Consider the following 24,054-nt stretch of genomic DNA (forward strand, 5'->3'; position numbering starts at 1 on the left):
TTGTTGTTGTTGTTGTTGTTGTTGTATTCCTTAGAAATCAAGTTTGTCAATTGTAGGTCTTGTCGAATACAAAAAATTTAGACTTGCTAGCATTCATCCAAAGCTAGAGGAGAAGCTAGATACTATATTCTTTGGTGTTGTAGCAATAGACGTCAATGTCTGGCCTACAACAGAAGAGACCACCCCTAATTTGCATGAAGCCCGAATGTGCTCATTCCAATGAGCTCTATGAGGAACAACCAGATGAAAGAGATCAAGGGTAGTACAGTTAGTCCAAACGACCTGCACTCTCAACACAAAAAAGAAAAAAAGAAAACTAAGGTTGGGTCGGCTCATTTATCCCAACAGATAACACAACTGGTGACAAACTGCACAAGTATCATATCTAGTGTTGCACTGCTCTGCATGCATACACAATAATGACTGATGTTGTCAAACTACTCGGCTCATTCAAGAAATTTTTTATGACATGCCCCTCTACTTATTTGTTGTAAAACTCCTTGAGGACTGAAACAAGCGAGAGGCTTTCTTTACGCTGCCACCAGAAAAGAGGATTCCTTACCTCTGTTATTTCTTATAGAGTCAGACAAGTTAGATGACATGTTATCTATTTTTTTTACTAGTTGTTACTATATCGGATTAACTATCTGTAATAATTCATATTTTCATCATGAACTCTGACTTGTTTGAACTTCTAGCATTTCAGTATTTGTACATTTTTGAAGTTGAACTACTTTCATTATGCGTAAATTAAGGATTTACCTGCTATGAAAATAACATTTTCTTTTTGAAATAAGCCAAGCATGCTTCTTTCAGACAAATAGAGACACCAAATGAAGAGCAGATTATAGAGATAGTTGAGCAAGCGACACTTATTATCAACACAGTTTGTCTAACTCATGAGTATTACCAGAGAAATCTTTGTAAGACACCTTGTGTGTCATCATCTGTGGGTGACAAATGGATTGGCGCACTAATGGAAGCTCATCCAAACCGGATTCACAACATGTTCCGAATGTTGAAAACTATATTCTATGATTTATTGGATGAATTGCAATCTAAATATAGTTTGCATTGATCTTGGTGATTTACATCCCAAGAAGTTTTAGCGATCACGTTTTTCACTATCACATAATGAGTCTATTTGTGCTGCTTCTGAGTGTTTCCAACACTCTACAAAAACAATCAACATGTATTTTCACATTAGGATGAACTCTTTAGTGAAAATGGCTACATAAATCATCAAACCACTCGACCCAACTTTTGCAAAAATACTTCGAGAAATCCATAGTGATCTGAGGTACATGGAATTTTTTAAGGTATCGGTCTCGATGTCTATTCTAACAGTACTACATTAAAGAAATTTTATAATTAGCCTATATTGTGACATTTTTTTATAAAAAGTATTGCATCGGAGAAACTAATGGAATGCATGTTCACACGTGTGTTGGCAATAAGAAAAAAATAGCATATATTGGAAGGTGTGGGGTTGTTACACAGAATATATTAGCAGTATGTATTTTGGACTTGTGTTTTACATTCGTGATAATTAACTGTGAAGGGAGAGCACACGACAATGGAATTTTTAAATTTGCAAGTCGGCAGCGTTAATACAAATTTTTGATGTCTCCTCAAGAATCATGCATTTTAGCCCTCACATTATATTTCCATTTGAACGAGTCCATTAATGTTGTCTTTATTCAGAAAAATATTATCTGGTCGATTCAAGATATCCACTGCAAAGAGAATATTTAAAATCATTTCCAGACAAGAACTATCACCTCCTGATTTTGAGCGTAGCAACCAACTGATTAGAGAAAAGAATAAGCTCTTCAACAAAAGACACTCATCATTACAAAAAATATTACATCAGGACTCCGCACGTAGAGTTACGTGCGGAGTCCAATGAAATCACGTCACACGTGAAATTACGCCACACATAGGAAAAAAAATCGGCCCGGTAACACAGAGGAATATTCCCCCGTGTTATTCTGGTGTTGTTATATGTTATTCAAGTGTTATTAATGTGTTATTGTGTTATTATAACACCAGGAATATTCCCAGAACATAATAACACATGAATAACATACAATAACATCTGAATAACACAAGGGGAATATTTCCTCGTGTTACCGGACCGATTTTTTTCTCACGTAGCGTGATTTCATTAGACTTCGCATGTAACTCTACGTGCGGAGTCCTGATGTAATATTTTTTCCATCATTACCCAGTGTCATCAAGCGAGCATTCAATGCATGAAAAAAGTGGCTCATACTCAGAGATATATCTATGCATTCTTTCAAAAAATAGATGAAGAAATTTGTTATAATAACTACGCTCTATAATTTTATACGGAGACATCCATCCATAGAAGATATCAATTTGAGGGTATTAGATAAAGATCACACTTACATGTCTGAGAAAGCTAACCAACATCGAGTCGGACACTCGATGGACGAAGAAGACTTTAGAAAGGATAAGCACAAGAAAAGAGATTATTGATGTTTCGGTGAAGGCAAAGACCGTATTTATGTAGTATCGCCTACTTATTTGTAGTTGATGATTCATATTTCAGCATTATGTTGTGTCTCCAGATGTAAAATTTTTTAAATATTTGTAGCAACCTGTATTGTAGCTTTCTTTGTGTCCCGACAAACTTTAATTTATAATTTCAAGACTTTTTAATTTTTTTTTACTTCTAGAATGTTATATCTGCTTATTTTTTTATTAATTAGAGCAATATTGTATCATAATATCAGGAAATATGAGTTCAAAATCATCAACTACTTCGAAAGTTTTGCCCTGTCATTGTGGCGATAGGTGTGTTCATTACCAGTTCAAAAGGAAAGTCAGCTACGGGAGAAGATTTTTACTCTCCTCCCAGAAACAAGGCTTTTTCAGATTGTGACTTCTTTTGTTGGGTTGATGACACTGATAAATTCCCTCTAGACTATGGCCAAGCAAAGAAAGCTGGTGACATAAAGAGAAGATTGTTTCGAAGACTTGATTAACAGGAATTGATGACAAGCATCATTCTAGACTTGCTCGTTATTCTGGTTGTCCTCATTATTATACTATAACTTATCACTTTTTTTATGTATTAGAGTATTTTGTTTTGTATTGTTAGTTTTTTTGTAGTACGACATCTTTCTGTTATTTAGTTGTGATTACTCTGAAAACTGTGCTTAATTGAATATATTACATATTTAAAGGCAAAACAGTCCTAATCAGAAACAGCAGCAGCACAACAAATTGACCAAATACTCATGTTTCTTCATCAGCAGCTTTCTGACACTTCCTAAAAAGCTACTTCTCCAAGAGGTAGCTTTACAGTTGTTTCTTGAAAAAACAGCAACCGCCCCAAATGCGCCCTTCTGGCTTCGCTTTTCTTAATTGGTGCATTTAGTGAAAGCTAATTTTTATGTTTAGCTAATCTCTTTATTTTTAAATTATTATTAATTTATTAAATTAAAAAATTTCATATTTTTGTTTACACTTAGCTATTTTTTACTTATACTACAATTTTAACATTTCTAAAATTTTCGATTAGTAGTTTAATAAAATCTTACATTTAGTTTTACTCTAATATTTTCTTATTTATTTAATAAATATTTAAATTAGTATTTGCCTTTCAACAATTTATATTTCCTTATTTAAACTCTTAATAACATTTTTTGTTTTCTAAAAGTTAATCATTTTAAATTGGGAAAATTACATGAATAGCACCCAATTCTTACGGATTTACCTATCTCACGCCTAAACTTTCATTTTTACACATATAGCACTTTACCTATGGATGAAAAAATAAATTTGACTACTAAAAAGTGATAATGAGTGCTAATTTTCATATGAGACTTATAATTATGAAAGTTTTAGTGTGAGATTAGTAAATATGAAAGTTTTTTGTGCTACGTAAAAGTCCCTTTTAAATTTCCTAGAAGTAATGGCAGTCATAACCTATTAATTTAACGTTCTTTAAAATCTATAATTATAAATAACCATCTTTCATTTAATTTAAAAAAGTAACAACATAAAATAATTCTAACATCACTGGTGAAGCCTTCTTAGCGCCGAACAACTTAAACCCACACAAAAACCATACAGCAAGCACCGTGATAGAATTCTCCACATTCCGAAGTCTCACTCGAGCTCCTTGCAAGATCATCAGATGGTCTTCTCATTTGCACTCTACTACTCGAGGTCGAAGGATGCTCAACATGCAAGTGTGAAAAGATATTTAAGGCACAATCTCGCAGCAAGTTGCTTTTTTCCCCTCGTTTGCTCGATCGTGAATCACCATATTTTGAATAGCTAGCTTCTTCCTTTACTTGATCAAGCGAGTATGACAACCTAGGTCTCGAATTCGATAAGCGCTTGCATTATCTCACTGCTCGAAATCATGCATTTCGCACTCCCTTGACTTTGATCTTAGCCTCGACACTTCTCATTGCTCTATGGCTCTTGGTATCACACAAGCTATGTAACACTTGCTTGCAAATGTTTCATCTCTTCTCCCTCATTCCCATCTAAAAGTTTCCCGCCCCATGTAGCACCAGCGTTACCAAAAACAGGGTATTGCACTATTACTCATTTTTAAACAAACGCTTAAACCTGAAAAAATTAATTTAAAAATAGTGAGCTACAAAAACAAGTGAGTACTAATACTTTTCAACTATAGTAACAAAAAGGGAAGAACATAACATGCACGTTAATCAAAAATACAATAAATCAACATATAATATTTGATAGATTACTTGTTTAATAAGATTATTCAAGTGATTCAAAGCATTTAACGTGTCTTACTGAATCAGTTACAAATCCATATATGATTCAAAGGTTTTTTTTTTTTTTTGAAAGCCCAAAAAGGCTAATATATTCAATAGAAAGAAATATACAGATACAATGTGTGGGGGGGCCTAAGCATGGCACCCTGCCCACACAAAAGCCACAAATTATTCCTAAATTAGAAAAAACAGAAAAATACAATAGATATTTAAATAAAAAGCCTAACAGTGTCGAGAATTATAGTATCAGGTGGCTAGAGAGCGACCCAATTTGGTCTTGCCTCTGCCTCTAGTTCTACGGAAGAAGCAAGCTAATAAACTGGTAAAATGATCGTCATTGCTAGTAGTAACCAATGTATCATCTAATATGTTCCCGAGCTGGAGTCGGCCTCCATTCTTCTTCTTCCTCCTGGAATAGACCTGTCATTCCTCTTTCGAAGAATCAATCTGATGTGGAGGTAGAGCTGAAGCAGAAGGAATACCAACCGTAGTACCCACAATAGGTTCTAGTATATGTGAAGTATGAGTTGCCTCTACACCGGATACTTCCTAAAGAAGTGGAGCTACGAGACTCTCCTGATTATCAGTCTAACACTATCATTTGTAAGTAATAGTCTATCAGTACTGTTTTCTATGGGGTTTGATGGGTTTGAAGGTGTCAGCATCACATCGCTCGTAGTAACAGTAACAGCAGTGTCATGAGCAATAGACACCTCCTGTTTGGCAGTATCCTCCTCAGGTAGAACTAAAATGTCCAGAGCAGTGGGGTTAGACCCATCCTTATTCACTTGAACCTTAGATCTCAAATTTGGATGAAACTTGTGACATTTATCAAGGACGTGACCAAACATCTTACAGTGGGTACAATGTAGGGGTCTGTGCTCCATGACGATTTGTTGTCAATAACCATTATGGTTTGTGCCCAGCGAGACTTCAGTAACATCAAGTGAAGTAATATCCATATATCTCTTTCCACAAGTATTCTGGTCATCGATGGTCTGGTTAAGTTGAAAGTAGGCAGACCTAGCTTCAAAGGATCCACAAGGATAGTCCCGATAAAGTAGAGAACCTGACAGTGAAAAAAATACAGTAATACAGTTTGAGATCAAGTAAACTAAATCATACCGGTACAGTGGGAGTTTAATGATTTGGGTCGAAATTAGGAAACCAGTTGAGTAGCTTCATAGGTTTACCAGCGATGTTAAGATATTTTCTGGAGAAAATCTGAGTGTAGTCTTCAGGCACGATTAACTGAATCAATACATGTCTCCCATTCATGAGCCCCACTTTCCACTTTCATGTTAATTTAAGGTCATCAAAACTAGGTCATCAAAACTTTTCCTGATAATTTTTATAGATGAGTGTCCCCACTGAAATTTCTCAATAAGAGCAAATTTGAATTTGTCAGTCAGCATTGAAATTTCTGACGTGAAGAAAAAAAGTGTTGTATTCTCACTTTTTCTGATTGCATTCTCAGTAAAGGGACAGTCACATGTACCATCACGATGCTTCTTATAACTTGAAGGGAAGACAACTGTCGTCTCCCCCTGAGGATTACCCACCACGTGGGCAAAGAAGATTTTGTCAGATTTAACCGAAAAAGAAGGAAACTTCAACACAGCAAAAAGAAGCCCTGCAAGTCGGACAGAGGGCAAAAAAGACGAGCCGAAGAGTTCGGGGCGAAGCTGCGTAGAACACAGGGCAACGAAATCACAGCTTGATCCCCGCATAAAAGATAGCTGGAAGGCGCGAAGGAGGAGACAACGAAACCGCAGAAGAAGATGTCAAAGCCCTTCGTTGTTTGGCGAGAAAAAGAAGACAACGATTGCAAGGTAGAGTCCTTCGTCGTCATCGTTGAGTAAGGAATCAAATCAAGGTTTCGCCATCGGGCGAAACCCTAGCAGAGCATATCGCCATTAGATGAAACATGAAGTATTATATATACACATTAATATCAATATTCTTTTACATTTATATGCATGAATATCTTAGCGTCCTCCGTTAGTACTATAAGAAGGTGAACATCATAGTCAACATGCAAATGCAAGCAATTTATATAGCTCATATCATTAATATACTCATCTTGTTCAATTAAATATATTTTTTATATAACTAAATAACATGCAATGATAGATATTATTAAATAAAATACTTTTTATATCATCTACCGAGATCTGTAGAATCAAAGGGGAGCAAGAGATGAGAATTTAAATCTCTTCCAGAGGGAGGACTTAGTGATGCAGAAGAAAGGCTACAACACTTGGGAATATTGTATCATACAAACATACATATATCCATTATAATTATAATTTTTTTATTAAATATCTTACCATTACAAATCCTCCCACTCGAGCCCCTAATCCACGTAAACTCTTCTTCTCCCCTTTGCACGCGACGATCTTCCTCCTACGCAAGAGGGTTTGGCTTCGACGCCATCCCGCTCGAAGCTCAACAATGTTGCGAGAGCATCTGGACATCGTCCTTGCCTTCACCTGGAGTTGCTCAACGCCTCCTTTGCTTGACACAGACGTCGTCGCAGCCTCCTCTGTTGAACAATTTCCCAGACTGCGGCATCCTCTTCTTTCGACTCTAATAGTAAGATGTTTTCTATTATGATTTATATGGGTGAACTTCACTTCCAACCCCTTTCACTTCATCTCCTCATTCGCTATTCTCCTCGCTTCAACTTCCCCACTTTCAACTTTTCACTTCCTTTTTCTGGCTTTTCATTTCCTCTTCCACGATTCTTCGTTTCACGAGTTTAGATTACTTCCCTTCGCCATGTCATGCATTGCCAAGTTTACCACTTTCTCAATCTAGAGTATGACAAACCACCTAATGTGGCTCCATCAACTTAACCACCAAAAGAGAACTTTTTAGTTGCTAAGAACTCTTTCATAGTACAGTCGTAGCAAAGTAATTAACCAGATCAATTAATCTAAAAACATCACTAAACGCCTATAATAGTTAAAATTCTTCTTGATTTTAATAGAAAGGATAAAGTACAACATACTTCTCATAGGTAATATGAGTTTCAATTTTACTCGAAAAGTAATTCATAAGATATAGAAGTTCAAGATTTGATACACTCAACCTATCTCAAGAATATCAGCAGCGGCTTTGCGCTGCAAGATTCTCAGCTGAACAAAAATTTTTAGGTGATTAACAATATAATATTTGCACCCTATCTACAAAAACAAATAGGGCCTGTTTGAGATTAATTTTATTTTTTTTTGTTAAAAATATTAGTATGACGCGTTTTTCAAATGTTTTATTTTTTGTATTTAAAAATAAATTAGTTTATTTTTAAAAATAGTCAAAATAACTAAAAATTATCTCGAGTAATTTTAAAAAGAAATTTATTTATTTTCAAAATGACAAACATGTTTAATTTCAAATCATAATATAAATAAAACAAACGTAAAAATAAAAGTAATCTCAAATGACCCATTAACATCCAGAACACAAAGTTGGTTCAATTCCCTATGCTAACGAGACTATATTAAGTACAAAAATGAATGAATAGTGTAGGAACTTCTATTTTTCTTCTCAATGATCAATGCAATTTGGGATATAGGCGGCAATACTTGACACGCAATAACCAAGCTAATGCAATTCCAAGAGCTGACTTAAATATATAGCAAGTTAAAAAAAATGAATGACAAGTGCAGGAAGGCTTTTTTTTCCTTACCTTTTCTTTTGCATGATGCAGGGATTTAAGTTTTAGGTCCTATGCAATAAATCATGGATATTTGCATATGGTCTGCCATTTTCATCACAAATACAAACCACACAGCAATATGAATGGATTCAGAGGAATACAACTCAAGATACACAAGTTAAAAACATCTACTTTCATGGATATTTGCATATGGTCTAACATATCCATCGCCACACCAGCTAAACAAAAAATGAATAGACGTATCAAAATGCAATGTAAGAAGAATGACGCAAATATTGCCATCGTATGCCAAGCATATCTCACTCACTCTCTCTCTCTCTCTCTCTTTCAATGGTGCTGCTCAACACCTATTCAGCAAGCCATTAACTACCACCGTAGCTTTTACATTATCTACAAAAATCTCTCTTTCTAACTCCCTCTCATTAATATCTAGACATTAGATCAAGCAAGCAATTAATCCCTTGGGCTCCAAAAGCATGAAAAAGTTGACATGGCTAGATTCCCACATATACCCGATACTTTTTTATTAATGTGTTTCTGTCAGAAATATATGTTCATATGACACAATTATAACAATGCATACATATGCATATAGATATACATATGATTTTTGTTCATCATGTAGTTGCCCACTGCTTTCACCAAACTTAACCAACTGAATTGTTCAATATGCATATTCATGTATCATTTCGTTTTTCCCCTCCTGGGGTTGTACTCGATGGCGAGAAGGTACCCCAGCTGTAACTTGTCTGATGTGGTAATTGTCTGAAAGTGTTCCGATGGTGCTCCGACTGTACCTCAACCCCGACAAGACAATTTATTTTTTCCGCAACCCTCCGGTCCTCTTCCTACTGCTAGCCGCTCCGTCCTACCACCTGCCAGCTTGTTGTCCTCATTGTCGTACTCCCCCCAACTCTTCCAAAACCTGCCATAAGCCCCATCCAGACCTAACTGCAACCCTCCCAAGCCTTCCCCCATCCCGTCGTGGCAGTCTCCAGCTCTTCCCAATGTCGCAGCAGCCGTTCCCAAGAATCCCGACAACTAACACAACCCCCCATCAGATTTACCTACTACTGTAAGCCTTATTGAAGAATGTGTTGTGTCCTTTCTTGTTATGACAAGGTGTTATTGTGTTTGTTGTCGTCATTTACTGTTTGCAAGAGTTTTGATTGGAACCATTGTAAATTTAAGTAATAATATTAGTATTTCTTTTGTGGTTTGGGTTACCTCTGGTATCATTTGGTATCAAAGCTAGGCAACCCCCACCAACATTTTCTGCCTAAAAAGCTTCGACGATGAAGTCGATGCTCCCCCAACCCTAGTAGATTGATGTTGGAGCTTCCCCAAATCGCGGCATTGTAGTTGCTACAATGTCGCGAACGCATTACTGTAGCAGCTACAGCAACCACAGTCCAAACCCCCCCCCCCCCCCCCCCCCCCCCCCTTTTTTCTTTTCTTTTACTTTTCTCTCATAATATTTTTTCTTTTCCATAAAATCCACTAATATAAATCCTTGCCTTATATATTACTTCCTTTTTATTCTATTTCTTATTTGAAAGCATTGCCTAATATAAGTCATAATCCCTCATATATATAGGGGTTATTTTTGCTAAGAAAGTGGGGTTTTTATGATTGCTAATTTTTTCTACTGGCTTTGACGCATTTTTCCCCTCCGGGGGCTATACCTAACAGCAAAAAGGTGCTCCGGCTGTAAATCATCCGAGGTGATGGTTCGGGTGGTGCTCTGACTGTAGCTCAACCCTGACAAGTCATTTTATCTTTTTGCAACTCCCTGGCCCTCTTCTTGCTGTTGGCCGCCCCGTCCAACTACCTGTCAGTTTGTTGTCCCCCCGCAACCCTTCCAAAACCTGACATAAGCCCTCCCAACCAATCTAGACCTAACCACAACCCTCCCAAGCCTTCCCCCATCCTTCTGTGGCTGTCTCCAGCTCTTCCCAATGCCGCAGCAGCCCGTCCCAAGCAGCTGCCATAGCCCCTCCATCAAATCTACCTGCTACCATAACCCATATTAGAGTTATTTGTTTTTTTGTTGTGATTTGGGTTCTCTGCAGTATCAAAAATGCCAGAAATTCAAGAAATGGTTGGCGAGGCGTTGGTCTTCCTTTACACTCCATAAAACATAAGAAAATTGTAGTAGTAAAAGGAACTGAATTGCATTGTGACAATAAAAATCACCAGGCGCATTCATGAAAAGACATCTCATAGAAGTTGACTAAAATGGGAAGCTCTGCACTATGCAGAATATACGGAGTGGTATAATGAATGTGACCTCAGGATGTTCAGAAGTTACCCGATTTCTAGAAGGCTTTGAGATAATTAATTGTTTTCATATTTTCTTGAAACACTCTTCGACAAAATGCAACCATGCTCGCCATGTATATAAGATAATTATTTACTTCTCAAAATATAATACCAAAATAGCACCAAGAATCGAGTCTATAGCAGAGAATAGTACCTTGAGGTTACTCAACATTTTAACAGTCGCAGGATTAAAGTATAACTGCAAAAGCAGGTTCCACTGATCAATAATAACGTAAGAAAACAAAAAATTAAAACAGCAAAAGAGAAGCTTTTGGCGCAAACTCAAAGATTCCACAGTCAAATAAAAAAAAACAGCGAAACTACCCAAGGAATCATGTAATTGCTCCATGTTCACAATTCTCTTGAATCAAGAGCAATGAAACATAGAAATAACAAATAAACATATACCTGCATAATGAATTTCAAGTAGTTATTGATCGCATAAAGAAGAGCTGGAATAGCAAGAAGAATGTTATCACGAGCTGCCTGTCAAGGGACACCAAAAGAAAGATGTACATTTACTCCAATAAAAGCATAAATGCAATTGAGCATTTATTATGTTTCCGGCAAATAAAACTGAACTCATTACAGATTTATTTAAAACTTAAAAGCAAACACTGTAATACAAAACAGTCACACGGTAGGTTCAAAAAATGGGAAATTCCATCGTCAGGTTGCTGGATTCTACAATATAGTTGATTGGGCTCAAAGGTCCAAATTGTCCCTAATTGAAAATAAATAAGTTATATCATCGCCGCAAATATATATTAAAAGCATGTTTTCAGTTGTCAGTTTCATAGAACCACTTAGATTTCATGCCAGAAAGGCTGCATATAAGTCATTTTTTGTATTAAGACAATTAATTAAAATGGTTTAAAAGATTAATTATGCAAGTTCATAATTTTTATTGACCATGAAGAATTATATAACCAGGTACCATTAGAATTGATTTGATACAAATTAAGGTATTAAGGTGTGTGCCAAATAAATATATGATTGAAAATTGACTAATACTAATAATTGTAAAATAACATTAGCGACTCCACATATCTTTATATTAGTTATGTAGATGCCTTCAAAGGATACTAATAGTGAGTTGCTTTGGTATGCTCTTATAGATTATATAGTAACAATCAATGACACGTGCACTTAAGAAGTAACAGTTATAACGATAACAAAAATATTGAGAAGATATTCAATGATAGAGATGTGATGTTACTAATGATGCATCGATATTTTTAGAAAATAACTTGGTATATAGATGTGAGTTAAATACATTAGGTCTATTATAAAAAAATATTAGAAAAATGGCTGAAAATATAACTTCTAGAATTAAGACTAGTGATACCAAAACTAGTAGGAAGAACAATAAAAGCAAAAAAGGTAAACTTTTATTAATAAAGAAATAAAAGTACAACATGACTCGAACAAAAGAAATACAATACTACACGAATCTCTAGTTAAGGGTGTAGGAAGAGATCCAAAGGCGGTAGTGGTGTCGACGGAGGGAAAGGTGGGGAAGGCCGGGTGGTTGTGTGAGTAGGTTTGAATGATATTTGGTTGGTTGTAGGTAAGCAGGACAACAAAGTTCTAGGGGAAAGTAGAAGTGGTGGCAGTGTGGTGGAGGGATATGGGGTGGCAGGCGGCTAAGGGGCGTGGTAGGACAAGGGTCGGGAAGAGGAAGTGAAGGAGAATTGAAGTATACAGCACCACCTCAGAGCAGTATACAACTGAAGCACCACCTCCATCGATTATAGTCCTAAAAAGGGGAAGAGACTTCACACAGGAGATCTGAAGACTACACAACCAGAATTGACTCCTTCACACAGAAATCAACAGTTTATAGATACCCATTGGAGAAAAATAGGAATGAACTAAAAAGGAAACTCATACACAAAAGGAAGGGGTGGGAAAGGCAAGAGAATCCAGAAAATACTTCCTGGGTGATAGCCTCGCGATACTCCTTCCTAGATCGCAACGGTTTGTGATTACACTTCGTTATATGTTTCTACCTTTGCGGGAATTTCTTCTAGCTATCGCGCGAGGCTTCGCGCATCTTCCACCTTCGCGGGATTCTTTCTGTTGTTGTGTGAGACTTCACATGTCATGTGAGGCTTCACGACTCTTCCCGTCTTCACGATAATTTTTCTCGAGGTATTTCAACACCCGCATTAGGGCGTTGTTTAGCATCGCGCCAATCTCTTGGGGTTTGGGAAGCTTCGATCTCATTTGTCAAAGCTCCAGTCTCTTCAAAGTGCGATCTCAAGTCAGCGACGTTGTACGTGGTTGAAACGTTGCAGTTCCTGAGCAAATCGATCTTGTAAGTGTTGTCACTCAGCTTCTGAAGTACTCTAATGGTCCATCTACTCTCTGTTTAAGCTTCTCGAATGATCTAATGGAAAATGTTTCCCTTTTAGCATAATCCATACAAGATCACCATCCTAAAATGTTACTTTCTTCCTGGATTTATTTGTTTGTGCCTGATATTTGTAGTTCTACTTAGCAATTTCTTTGCCAACTTCTTCATGGAGCTTCTGGATCTCATGAACTCATTTTGGGGCGTCCTCGCTGATTTCCGAGCGGTACCAGTTCAAGTGGTGTGAAAGGATTGCATCCGTACACAATCTCGAAGGGAGTTCCTCCTGTAGTTTGGCGGACAAATCGATGATAGGCGAACTCAGCTTGGGCTAGAATAAAAACCCATTGTTTTATGTTTTTTCCCCATGAAAGAACTCATGAGATTACCGAGGCTCCAGTTTACTACCTCTATGTGTTCATATTTCTGTGGATGAGTAGTTGAGCTGAATTGGAGTTTGGTGCCCAACTTTCCCCACAATGTCCTCCAGAAGTGGCTTAGGAATTTGAAGTTTCTATCGAAGGTGATGCTCTTAGGAATTCCATGCAACTGTACAATCTCTTTGAATTATAGATTAGCGATGTGAAAAGTGTCTAGTGTTTGATCACAGCGTACAAAGTGAGTCACCTTGGAGTATCTGTCTAATACAACCATTTTAGAATCCTTATTCCTTTGGGTCCTTAAAAGTCTTAGCACGAAATCCATGCTTATGTCCACCCATGGTATCTCTGATACTAGAAGTAGTATGTATAATCCGACATTCTGAGCTCTTGTCTGTCATATGACAAATCCTGTATTGCCTAACATGTCGTTCTACATCTCTTATCAGTTTAGCCAAAAAAAATGCTCTCTTATGAGGGTGAGGGTCTTGTTCCTGCCAAAATGAACTTATAGTCCTCCGTTATGGCCCTCTTGGAAAATGGCCTCCCTTAGTGAACACCAGAGAATGCACAACTGACTCTGGTGGAACAAGTATCCGTCTATGCGCCCTATTGGCTTCTCCTAACATTGCTCTTATATATTTTTGAAATCTTTGCATGTTTTATATAGATCCCTTATGAATTTGAATCCCACAATTCAAACATGCATTGATGTGATCAATAGGTGTCGATGACTCAGTGCATCTAGCTTCCCGCCATGTGTTTTAGCACAAACTGGAATGAGGCTAGGAATTCCACCGAGGTGACGTGTCGCCCACTTAGTTTGCTCTGGTTGTTGAGAAAATTTAGGGTCTAGTGATCTGTAAATAGAGTAAACTCGTTTGTCAAGGTAATGACTCCAGTGTTCCAGAGCTCTTACGATAACGTAGAATTCATTATTATAAGTTGAGTATTTCCTCCTGGACTCGTTCAACTTCTCACTAAAGAAAGCGATGGGATGTCATCCTTGGCTTAGTACTGCTCTGATCCCCACGCCAAACGCATCACATTATACCTCAAAAAGTTGGTTTAAGTCAAGTAGTACTAGCACGGGTGCCTAAATCACATTCTCTTTCAGTGTGCCAAAATTGTACTGGGTTGTTGTTATCTAAGTAAATTTCCCTTTCAGAAGTTCAATTGAAGGGGAGGTGATAGTGCTAAAGTTTTTTATGAATCTACTATAGAAGGATGCAGCCCCAAAAATTACCTTAGCTCAGTAAATGATTGTGGTACGACCCAGCTGATAACGACCTCTATCTTTACGGGATTCATCTGAATGCCTACATTTGATACGATGTAACCAAAAAAACATACGTAGTTTTTCATGAAGTGGCATTTCTTTGGGTGGGCATCTAGTTGCTCAGATCACGGCACCTCAAATACTGCTTTCAGGTGACGCAAGTGATCCTCCTCTGACTGGTTGTATATTAGAATGTCTTCAAAGTGGACAGCGACAAACTTTCCAATGTGAGGTCAGAATACCTGGTTCATTAGTTTTATGAAAGCGTTAGGTGCGCTCGACAGACCGAAAGACATAACAGTCCACTCATAAAATCCATCCCGCATCTTGAAAGCGGTCTTACACGTAACTTCTACCTCATTCGTATATGGTGATATAAGTTGCGCAAGTCGATCTTGGAGAACATAGTGGCTCCACGTAGTTGGTCTAAGAGATCATCCAAGCGAGGTATGAGAAATAGGTACTTAATGATAATCCTGTTGATGGCTCGGTGTCGATGCACATTCGCCACAATTCATCCTTTTTGGGCACCATCAGACAGGGGCTGCACACAACCTGCACTTGTTTTTGTAGTTCTTCAAACTTCATTGGACTTAATTGGGCAACACGGATCCTGGTATAAGGTCTATGGCATGTTGGATGTCCATTATTGGCGGTAATCCTAGCAATGGTTGCAATAGTGCTCGTAACTCTCTTTCCTCGCTTCCTTCCAAGAAGACTGATGCTAGCGTTACAGAGGTATCTCTAATTGACTGCAGGAAAATGGTACGAGGAACTAATGCTGCCTTTGTATCACTCCCGCCTTTTGCATCCTTAGCAGGTAGTAAAACGATTTGTTTCACATCCTGCTTGAAAGAATAAGTGTTATTAAACACATCAAGTTGAGTCTTGAGATCAAACTACCAAGGCAATCCTAATAGAATATGTTTGGCATCCAAAAGAACCACGACGCATCATACCTGTACGTGTAACTGGTCTCCGATGGAGAAATCAAGTAGGCACTGCTAATCTACACGTATCTTGTTTCCCTTCTTTAGCCAAGTAAGGGAATATGACTGGGGATGTTTTGGTGTGTCCAATCTTAACTTTTTTTCGCCATGAGCATAAACACCGCGTTCTTGCAGCTCCCATTGTCGATGATCAGACTGCAAACCATCCCCTTGACGGTGCACTTGGTGTGAAAATTGTTATGCCTTAAGCAGGATTGGTCCCGCTCTAGCTTGGACTACAGTATTTGTCAAACGACTAACGCTTCTCCTCGGTCTCCTTGGAGCTGAAGCTCTTCTTTTGGACTTTCCTCTGATTCCTCATCGACTTCCTCGACGACGGCCTTGATCTGTGAGTGTGATGACTCGGCTTGTTGGGCAGTTAAAGGCTACGTGACCATAGTCATGGCATCTGAAACAATTCCTGGCAGGCACTATGTTGGACGAAGCACTTTTCTCTGGCTTCTTTCCACTCTAATCGACCTTATCAGTTCCTTGTCCAATTCTATTATTTCCTCCCGAGGCACCCTTGTCAGCTGTAGAAGTCGTAGGTGACTGCTTGGCTAAAGGCGGTGGTCTAAAGGATGATTGTTTCCTACTTTGTTTCTGCTGCCATTCCACCTTTAGGGATAGCATCTGGACATCCCCCAATGTCCAGTATGGTTGTAGTTGTACCACATTGCTAATGGGGGGCTTTAGACCCCCATAATATCTGGTGATCATACGCTCCTTTGGCTCTATCAGCTCGCACTTCAGCAGCAGGTGATCGAACTATGTTGTGCACACCTCAATCGATAGATCTCGTTGATGCAAGTTGTGAAGCTTTAGGAACATGTCCTGGCGATACTGCGGTAGAAGGTATTTCTTCTGCATCTTCTCCCACTTAATTATCTTCTCACATCCTTCTCTCTTCCCCGCCTTTGTAGATTTTCCAACCAAGAAAATTTCAATCGCAAGTGCAAACTAAAATTTCACGAGAAAAATAGCAAATGAATTTATATACTTTAGCAGCAGTTGAGTTTCACACACAAAAAGGAATATGGCTCACCAACGTGTGAAGCCTTATAGAATACACATACAACCAGCATATAGATAATAATTGAAAATAAAACTAGAATTTTGTTTCAATACGCATTGTTTATTGTCTTTTTACATCAAAGAAAACGTGAAAAATCTACAAAAGACACAAATTAAGAAACTTGAAATCCTCCGAGATCTAATAAAAAAATGCAAGTTCCAATTCTCCCAACACTCAAAAATACTGGACAACCACGTTCCAAATTTCCAAACGTACTCACCCACAAAAAGAAAAATAAATGTGACAATAAAAAAAATCAAAGGCATCAAAAGAAGGCGTTCCCAATCACTAAAGTAATTAGTGGAAATAAAGGATCCAAGCTAACTTCTAGGCTAAGGAGCCCATAGAAAGAAGCTATAAAAGTAAAACTCCTAGATATTTAGCAAATTACGGTAAGCATTTGGGACCGTTGCCATAAGCTGCACTTTTAGAAGAGAACAAAATAAAATTTTTTTAAGAAAAAACAGCCAGAGAAAACATATTTAAAGAAATTACAAGAAGAAAATCATATATGAATTCATCCTAAGGAATAAGAAATCTTGAAAACTAATCCCTGAATTATTTATGATGCTTACTGAATTGGGGTCCTACAGTCATAACCAAACCCAAACAGCAAATAAAATAATTGGACAACACCACATTCTCGATATGATCAACATCATAGGCATATTTTGTTACACCAGAAGTCTCACCTACAGAGATGGTATCCGCTTTGGCAAAGGTGTAACTTCCAAAGAGGTCAACCATCCAAGAGATCAACCATCACGGTGTAACTTCCCAAGAGGTCAAACATCCAAGAAGTGTTACCATACGAGCAAGCTTAACTTTGGAGTTCCTTATGAAATTTCACAGTTACACTAAAAGACGCCCAGATGTTTAAGAGTTTAGCTTCATTCTACTTGAGGGTTGCACAATATAATACATGATCGAACGATCTCTCTTTTTTCCTTTAATTCAATCGTTGACCAAATCAAATCATTGATATCAATAAATATGTTCAATATCAACTTCATAACATCTACTAAAATAAACCAAATTCATATACAAATTAAACACCAAACCCTTAGCATAATCTCCTCAGTATAGCTACCTTACTCGTTTCCTACACAAAGTTGCTCTCTTCTTTACAAATGGGTCCAATTAGTTTATTTTATTTTATTTTAGAATTATGGATAAACATGAGGAAGAAATCAGGAATGATAATATAAGAAATGATGTCCCATAATTTCACAGTTGGTATTAATGTTTTTTTCTAAAATGATAAATGATGTAACACAATTGACTAGGAATTTTCAATCTCAAAGAAGTAATAGTGAAGGAGCACACATAGATAAGTACTTAGAGCTTTTTAAGGATTTGAGGCCGCCTTTGTTTTTGGGAGCAGGTGGGCCAATAGAACTTGAAAATTAGCTAATGAGGGGTAGAAGCAAATTTTAGAGGGTATGACATGTCCACCGAAGAGGCGAGTTACCCTTGCCTCAGTTATTTAAGATGAAAATGTTGAAAGATTGAGGGAAGGGCAACATCAAGACAGATTAGGAAATATACTGAATAGGTTAATTAATTAAGAGATTTTGCATGACAATTAGAGATTGGTTCATGGCCCTTCCTGCATGGAGACAGAAGCAGGACGTGTTTATTGGGTTATTGCAAGGAGATAAGACATTTATACAGTATGAAGTAGAGTTCACCATCTTGTCACTACAATTGATATCTATTACAAACGAAAAGTGCAATAGGTTCCATTCTGAAATGAAAAAATAATCAGGCGGCCATTAATACCACTTGGGATTGAACATTATTCAGTGCTAGTGAATAGGTTCAGGCACGTAAAAATTGATTTTCATCTAGCTCAAAAGAATAAGGATTCGCAAAAAAGGAAGAGATTAGAAGAAGTGGCACCAAAAATTCATTCTAAATGATCTGATGGTAGGAAAACAAAATCATACGCTAATGGAGTTGATAGCTTGACCAGCAATCGTACTATAGATCCATCTGTTATGTGTGAGAAGCTACACCGTATTGAATGCTTATTTGGTACTAATGTTTGTTACTTATGGGGACAACCTAGACATCAGATGACGAACTATCCCAATTCTACTCAGAGATCCATACCAAATGCTAACTCATGAAGGGATTTAGCTCAAAGAGACTTTTAGGATGAATCAATTTTTAAAGGTGATCAGCATAATATAACAGAAGCAGGCATAGTGACTCATAAGCAGCGTTTTAAAAAGTATTTTTTGGGTGCACTCAGGGCGCGCCCCGGGGCGGGGCAAAAGGTCTTCCGCCCTAAGCTCAAGAAGCATTGGCGCGCAAAACACGCTCACAGGGCGTACGCTCAACCTCACATTCATGAGTTATTTGTAGGAAGCCTAACCAAAAGGTCTTCCGCCCTAAGCTCAAGAAGCATTGGAGCGCAAAACACGCTCACAGGGCATACGCTCAACCTCGCATTCATGAGTTATTTGTAGGAAGCCTAACTGTACATTTCATTTGCATATTTCAAAGCATGAGAGAAGTCATTCATGGCAAATAAGATCGTTTCAAGAGTATACTCATTCATGGAATTATCATAACAAAACTTTAACCTCTACAATTATAGCAAAGAAATTTGTGAATAAAGGAAAAATCAATTCAAAGCTAAATTGTTTGAATAAGAAGTAATAGATGAATTGAAGTTATATGTTTCAAAATCACAAGCTATGAAGGCTATCTGCAAGGCACTCAAGTTGGTGCACAAGAATGAGGACAAACAATTAAAAAAGATGTGGGATTATTGCTTGGAAATTACAAAAACAAATTCAAGAACAACTATATATGTTAAAGCAACACAATGCACAGATTTGGAGGGTCTTTTGAGATTTTTCAGAATGTATGTTTGCTTTGAAACATGTAAAAAAGGCTTCTTCTTGGGTTGTAGGCCAATAATTGAGGTTGATGGTTGTTTTTTGAAGGGACCACAAAGGGGTCAGCTATGGACAACAATTAATTTGGATGGTAAGAATAACATTTTTTCAATAGCATGGGCAGTCGTTGAAAATGAAACCTGAAATAGTTGGGAGTAGATCTTGGATTTGTTGGCTAGAGATATACATACTTTTTATGATCAGCTCAAGTTTACATTCATCTCAGATAAGCAAAAAAGGATTGATGCCTGCTTTTAAGCATGTTTTGCTTGATATTACAAATAAATTTTCTGTTTGTCATCTGCATGGCAATTTTAAGTTGACAGGATTTAAAAGAGTTGCTTTGAAAAATATTTTGTGGGCTGCAGCGAAGAGTACTCCAGTAAATCATTTTACATACAACATGGAAGAATTGTCAATATTGGATCATAATGCTTATCAGTGGTTAGCTGAAAAGCAACCAAGTGAGTAATGTCGATCAGACTTTAATTGTATCTCCAAATGTGATATGCTGCTTAAGAATATGTGTCACTGCTTCAGCTCAATAATCCTGGAGGCAAGAAAATTGCCTTTTATTGCCATGTTTGAGAATATTAATACTTGATGGTTACAAGAATGCAACAAAAAATGGAGAGTTTAATGAAGTGGAATGCTAAATTTTGTCCAAAGATTGGAGAAACACTTCGAAAAAAATATATATGAATCTGCGAATTGTATTGGAGTGAAAGTTGATGATGCAGCAATCAGATCACAACATTGCAAGGGACACAATACGTTGTCAACTTAAATGATATGTCTTGTAGTAGTAGATGATGGGAACTAACTGACTTGCCTTGTATTCATGCATGTGCTGCAATCAATATGGGTGAGCTTGTCTATGAACATTTTATCCATAATTATTATATGGTTGATAAGTACAAAAGAACTTATGAGCTCAATATTATGCCGATCAATGGTCCTAATGAATGGCCTAAAAGTAATAAAACACTTCTCTTACCAACAAAATATAAAAAGTCTAAGAGGGGTCGGCGACTAGAGTTAAGAAAATGAGGTTCAGATGAGCAACCAAATGACTCACAAAAGAGAAGCTTAATCAACAGTTGCTTTACAGTGTAACAAATGCAAACAAAGCAGTCACAATAGCAGAAGTTTTGGTAAGATGAAAGATAAGATCACAAAAACTCAATTTGCTCAATCACTCGAAGTCAAGGAAATCTTACAAGAACAGTTGTATGTTGAATGCCTTAGTCTTTGTGTAATTAATTTACTTTTGTATGCTCAGCTAAAGAATATTGATCAACATTGCAATTCGCAAACAATATCAAAATTGGATATGTCAACCAAAAAATCAATTAATAAAAGATTATTGGTTAGTTATTAAATAAAATTTTGTAAGAAGTAGTGTAGTTTGCTTTCTCATTTGTTAATGTTATTTTTTTATTTTTTTACAGGTTTATATTCCAAAAAGAAAGAATATTGGCTAGTGAAGTTTGAAGGATTTCATGGGATATTGAGTTTTATAATTTTGGATTTTTTTTTGTATAAACTTCATTTTATAAATTTGTGTTACAATTATTTTGAAGTTTTATAGTATTACACTCAATGACATGTTGACCTCATTTTTAGTGAGATCTAGTTTTCTTCTTAGGGTTTAGGGTCTAGCCTTAGGGTTCTCCCATTGACTATCTTAGAACCTTAGAAATAGGACCCACCTCATTTTAGAAATTCAACCTACTTCTTTATCCTTTTGGAGTTTCGCATGTGTGGTCTCAGCCTCTAGCACTTAGGAAGTTGAAACCAACATGAGGAAACCTAAAAGGAGTCCCTATTGGACCATTAAGCCCTAGAGTTGCCTTTTGCACAATTTTCACTTTCGAGCGCACGAACTTCTCAATTCAAACAATCGACAAATTCGTTTTTCACAATTCGCATCGCTTGCGTCGTTATTAGTTGAAAACTTATATAAATTTTTTGAAACGATCGATCATGAGTCAGAATTTTGACAAAAACCGAATTTGACACGTTTTTCTGACCCTATCATCGGCGAGGTTACTCGAACGACTTCGGATGATGAAATGGACTGCGCCGGCATGTCCGGAATGTCAGTTTTAGCTAGGAGGGACACCCATTTTGCTAGGGCGCCGCGCACGAAATTTGACATTTTTTAAATAAAAAAAATTGTACAAAATTTGACATTTTTTAAATAAAAAAACGATAAATTCTTATTTTAAAATTCCTAACCCTAATCCTTGAACTCACGCACCCGGCTCCTAGACCGCTCGCTCTCCTCTTCTTCAGTCGAGCCCAAACTCATTCTTCCCCATCCCGTGCCCTAGCTCTTCGAGTCGTGCTTCTCTTGCCCGAGGTCTCCTCTCCCCGCGAACCAAGCCCGACCGAGCTACCCTCCTCTTCTCTTCTCGCGAAGCTTCGGATTTCTCCTCGAGGTCCCCTCCCCGTGCTCTGGTAAAGCTTCCACCTACTCCCTACCGCTCTGCCTTTCTGCTCGCCACTCCTCCTGTGCCCTTGTCGCCACTCGCCCGTCCTTTTGACGTTCAGCTCACCGCCCAGGTAAGTGCAAGTAAGGCTTCTCCTCCCTCTTCTACTATAAATACCCCTCTTGAAGAAGGGTTTTGGGATTGGTCGAAACTCTTGGAGAAAGGGGAGGTGCTGCAGGATTTTTCGTTTGCTCGAGCTCCTTGTTTGCTCGACATTTTGGTTGGGTTTCTTGGCCCTGGGTTTCTTCCCTGCTGGTACACTCAGTACTCTCGTTTGGTTGTTTGTTTCACCACTGAGGTATAAACCCTTTGCTTCATGGCTTGGCATGCTTGTTTGTTGGAGGCATGCTTGTTTTTTGGAAGTTCTTTTTGTGGCAAGTTTTAACTAGCTAGCCTATTAGCATCTCTTTTCCCTCTCTACAAGCTCTTGTTTTATTGAAAATGGCATCAAATACATATGGCTTTCGTATTAGATTTTAGGTGGAGGTTTTGGATTGCATGCTATACCTTCCTTTTACTAAAACTTCTTTGGGCATAATGTGTTTCACTTGGAGGATTCGGGGTAGTTTGGAGACCTTAAACTCTCTTTGCTTCTTCTCTATTCCTTGTAGCCTTGTAGCCACATTGCCCTCTATTCCTTGTAGCCACATTGCCCTTACTTGAGAGGCTCATTCTATGGTGAGAAGTTGAGGTAAAACGTATTTTTGATGTGGTCAAAAGGATTTAGTGGCTTATTTTACAAAATCTGAGATTCTCCCATGCTTATTTTGCAAAACCTGAGAAATGCGGTGGCTCGTTTTACAAAATCTGAAGTTATGTCTTACTTATAAACTGAAGTTATGTCTTGCTTATAAAAAAAATCTGAAAGGTGTGGGTGCTCTTTTTGCAAAATCTGAGAGGTTGGAGTGGTCTTTTGACAAAATCTAAAAGCTTTGCATGGTTTACTTGGCAAAATCTGAAAGCCTTGCATGGTTTACTTGCAAAATCTGAGATGTTCGGTGGCTTATTTGAAAAATCTGAAACTTTGCACGGCTCATTTGTAAAAATCTGAAACTTTGCATGGCTCATTTGTAAAAATCTGAAACTTTACGTTTGCTGTGCTGTATTGGTTTGTGCTCTTTCTTGTGTGTTCTCTGGGCTATTTGTGTTGTTACTCTTGAAAGACTTATATTTTTGATTTCCTTACCACATTTAATCTTGCTGCATGCTTATTATGCTTCCAGAAAAGGAAGACATGGGGATGCATATGATAGAGGTGGAAAAGTATATTATAGGTTGCTCGTTATGCCTCTACATGCTGCTGAGATTGCTAAGCATGCGGTTTCCAGTACCCCGAGGGCATTTTTATTGGCAGGATTGGTTTGCTTAATTCGATTGCAACATATGTATGCTGATAATAAATTTGTTATTCTCATGTCGAATGTGTCTAAGGTGCATGTTGACCTCATTTTTGTGAGGTCTTGTCTTCTCCTCCTTAGAGCCTAGAGTCTAGCTCTAGAAATTCCTACTGACCATCCTAGAAAAACTAGAATTGAGACTCACCCTTTTAGAAATTCCAGCCACTTCTTATTTTTCTTTGATGTCTAACATTTATGGCACAAGACCATCGTCTTATAAACGAGCGGTTATGGGCTATTTTGTGAAGACTCAAGGGAAAAGTTCCCAATAGGACTTCAAGCCTTAGGAAAACATCGTCACGACCTTTTTCGTCACATACACACATCAAATACACAAAGTTCACGACATTGCACGAAATCGGACTTCAATTAAGCCTAAAGGACAA

At 37.6% G+C, this 24,054-nt stretch overlaps 1 protein-coding gene across 2 annotated transcripts in view; it reads right to left on the bottom strand.

The window, feature by feature from the left end:
- LOC110031842 (CMP-sialic acid transporter 4-like) overlaps nucleotides 1-24,054 on the bottom strand; it is a 116,752-nt gene that overhangs the window by 52,447 nt on the left and 40,251 nt on the right. For both annotated transcript variants that reach the window (XM_020735257.1, XM_020735258.1), the window contains exons 5-6: nucleotides 11,197-11,274; nucleotides 10,943-10,987 (exon numbers count right to left, since the gene is read on the bottom strand). In XM_020735257.1, the coding sequence (XP_020590916.1) occupies nucleotides 10,943-10,987; nucleotides 11,197-11,274 (123 nt within the window). The remainder of the gene's footprint in view (nucleotides 1-10,942; nucleotides 10,988-11,196; nucleotides 11,275-24,054) is intronic.

Source organism: Phalaenopsis equestris, unplaced genomic scaffold (genome assembly GCF_001263595.1).
Source record: "Phalaenopsis equestris unplaced genomic scaffold, ASM126359v1 Scaffold000851, whole genome shotgun sequence".
Lineage (NCBI taxonomy): Eukaryota > Viridiplantae > Streptophyta > Magnoliopsida > Asparagales > Orchidaceae > Phalaenopsis > Phalaenopsis equestris.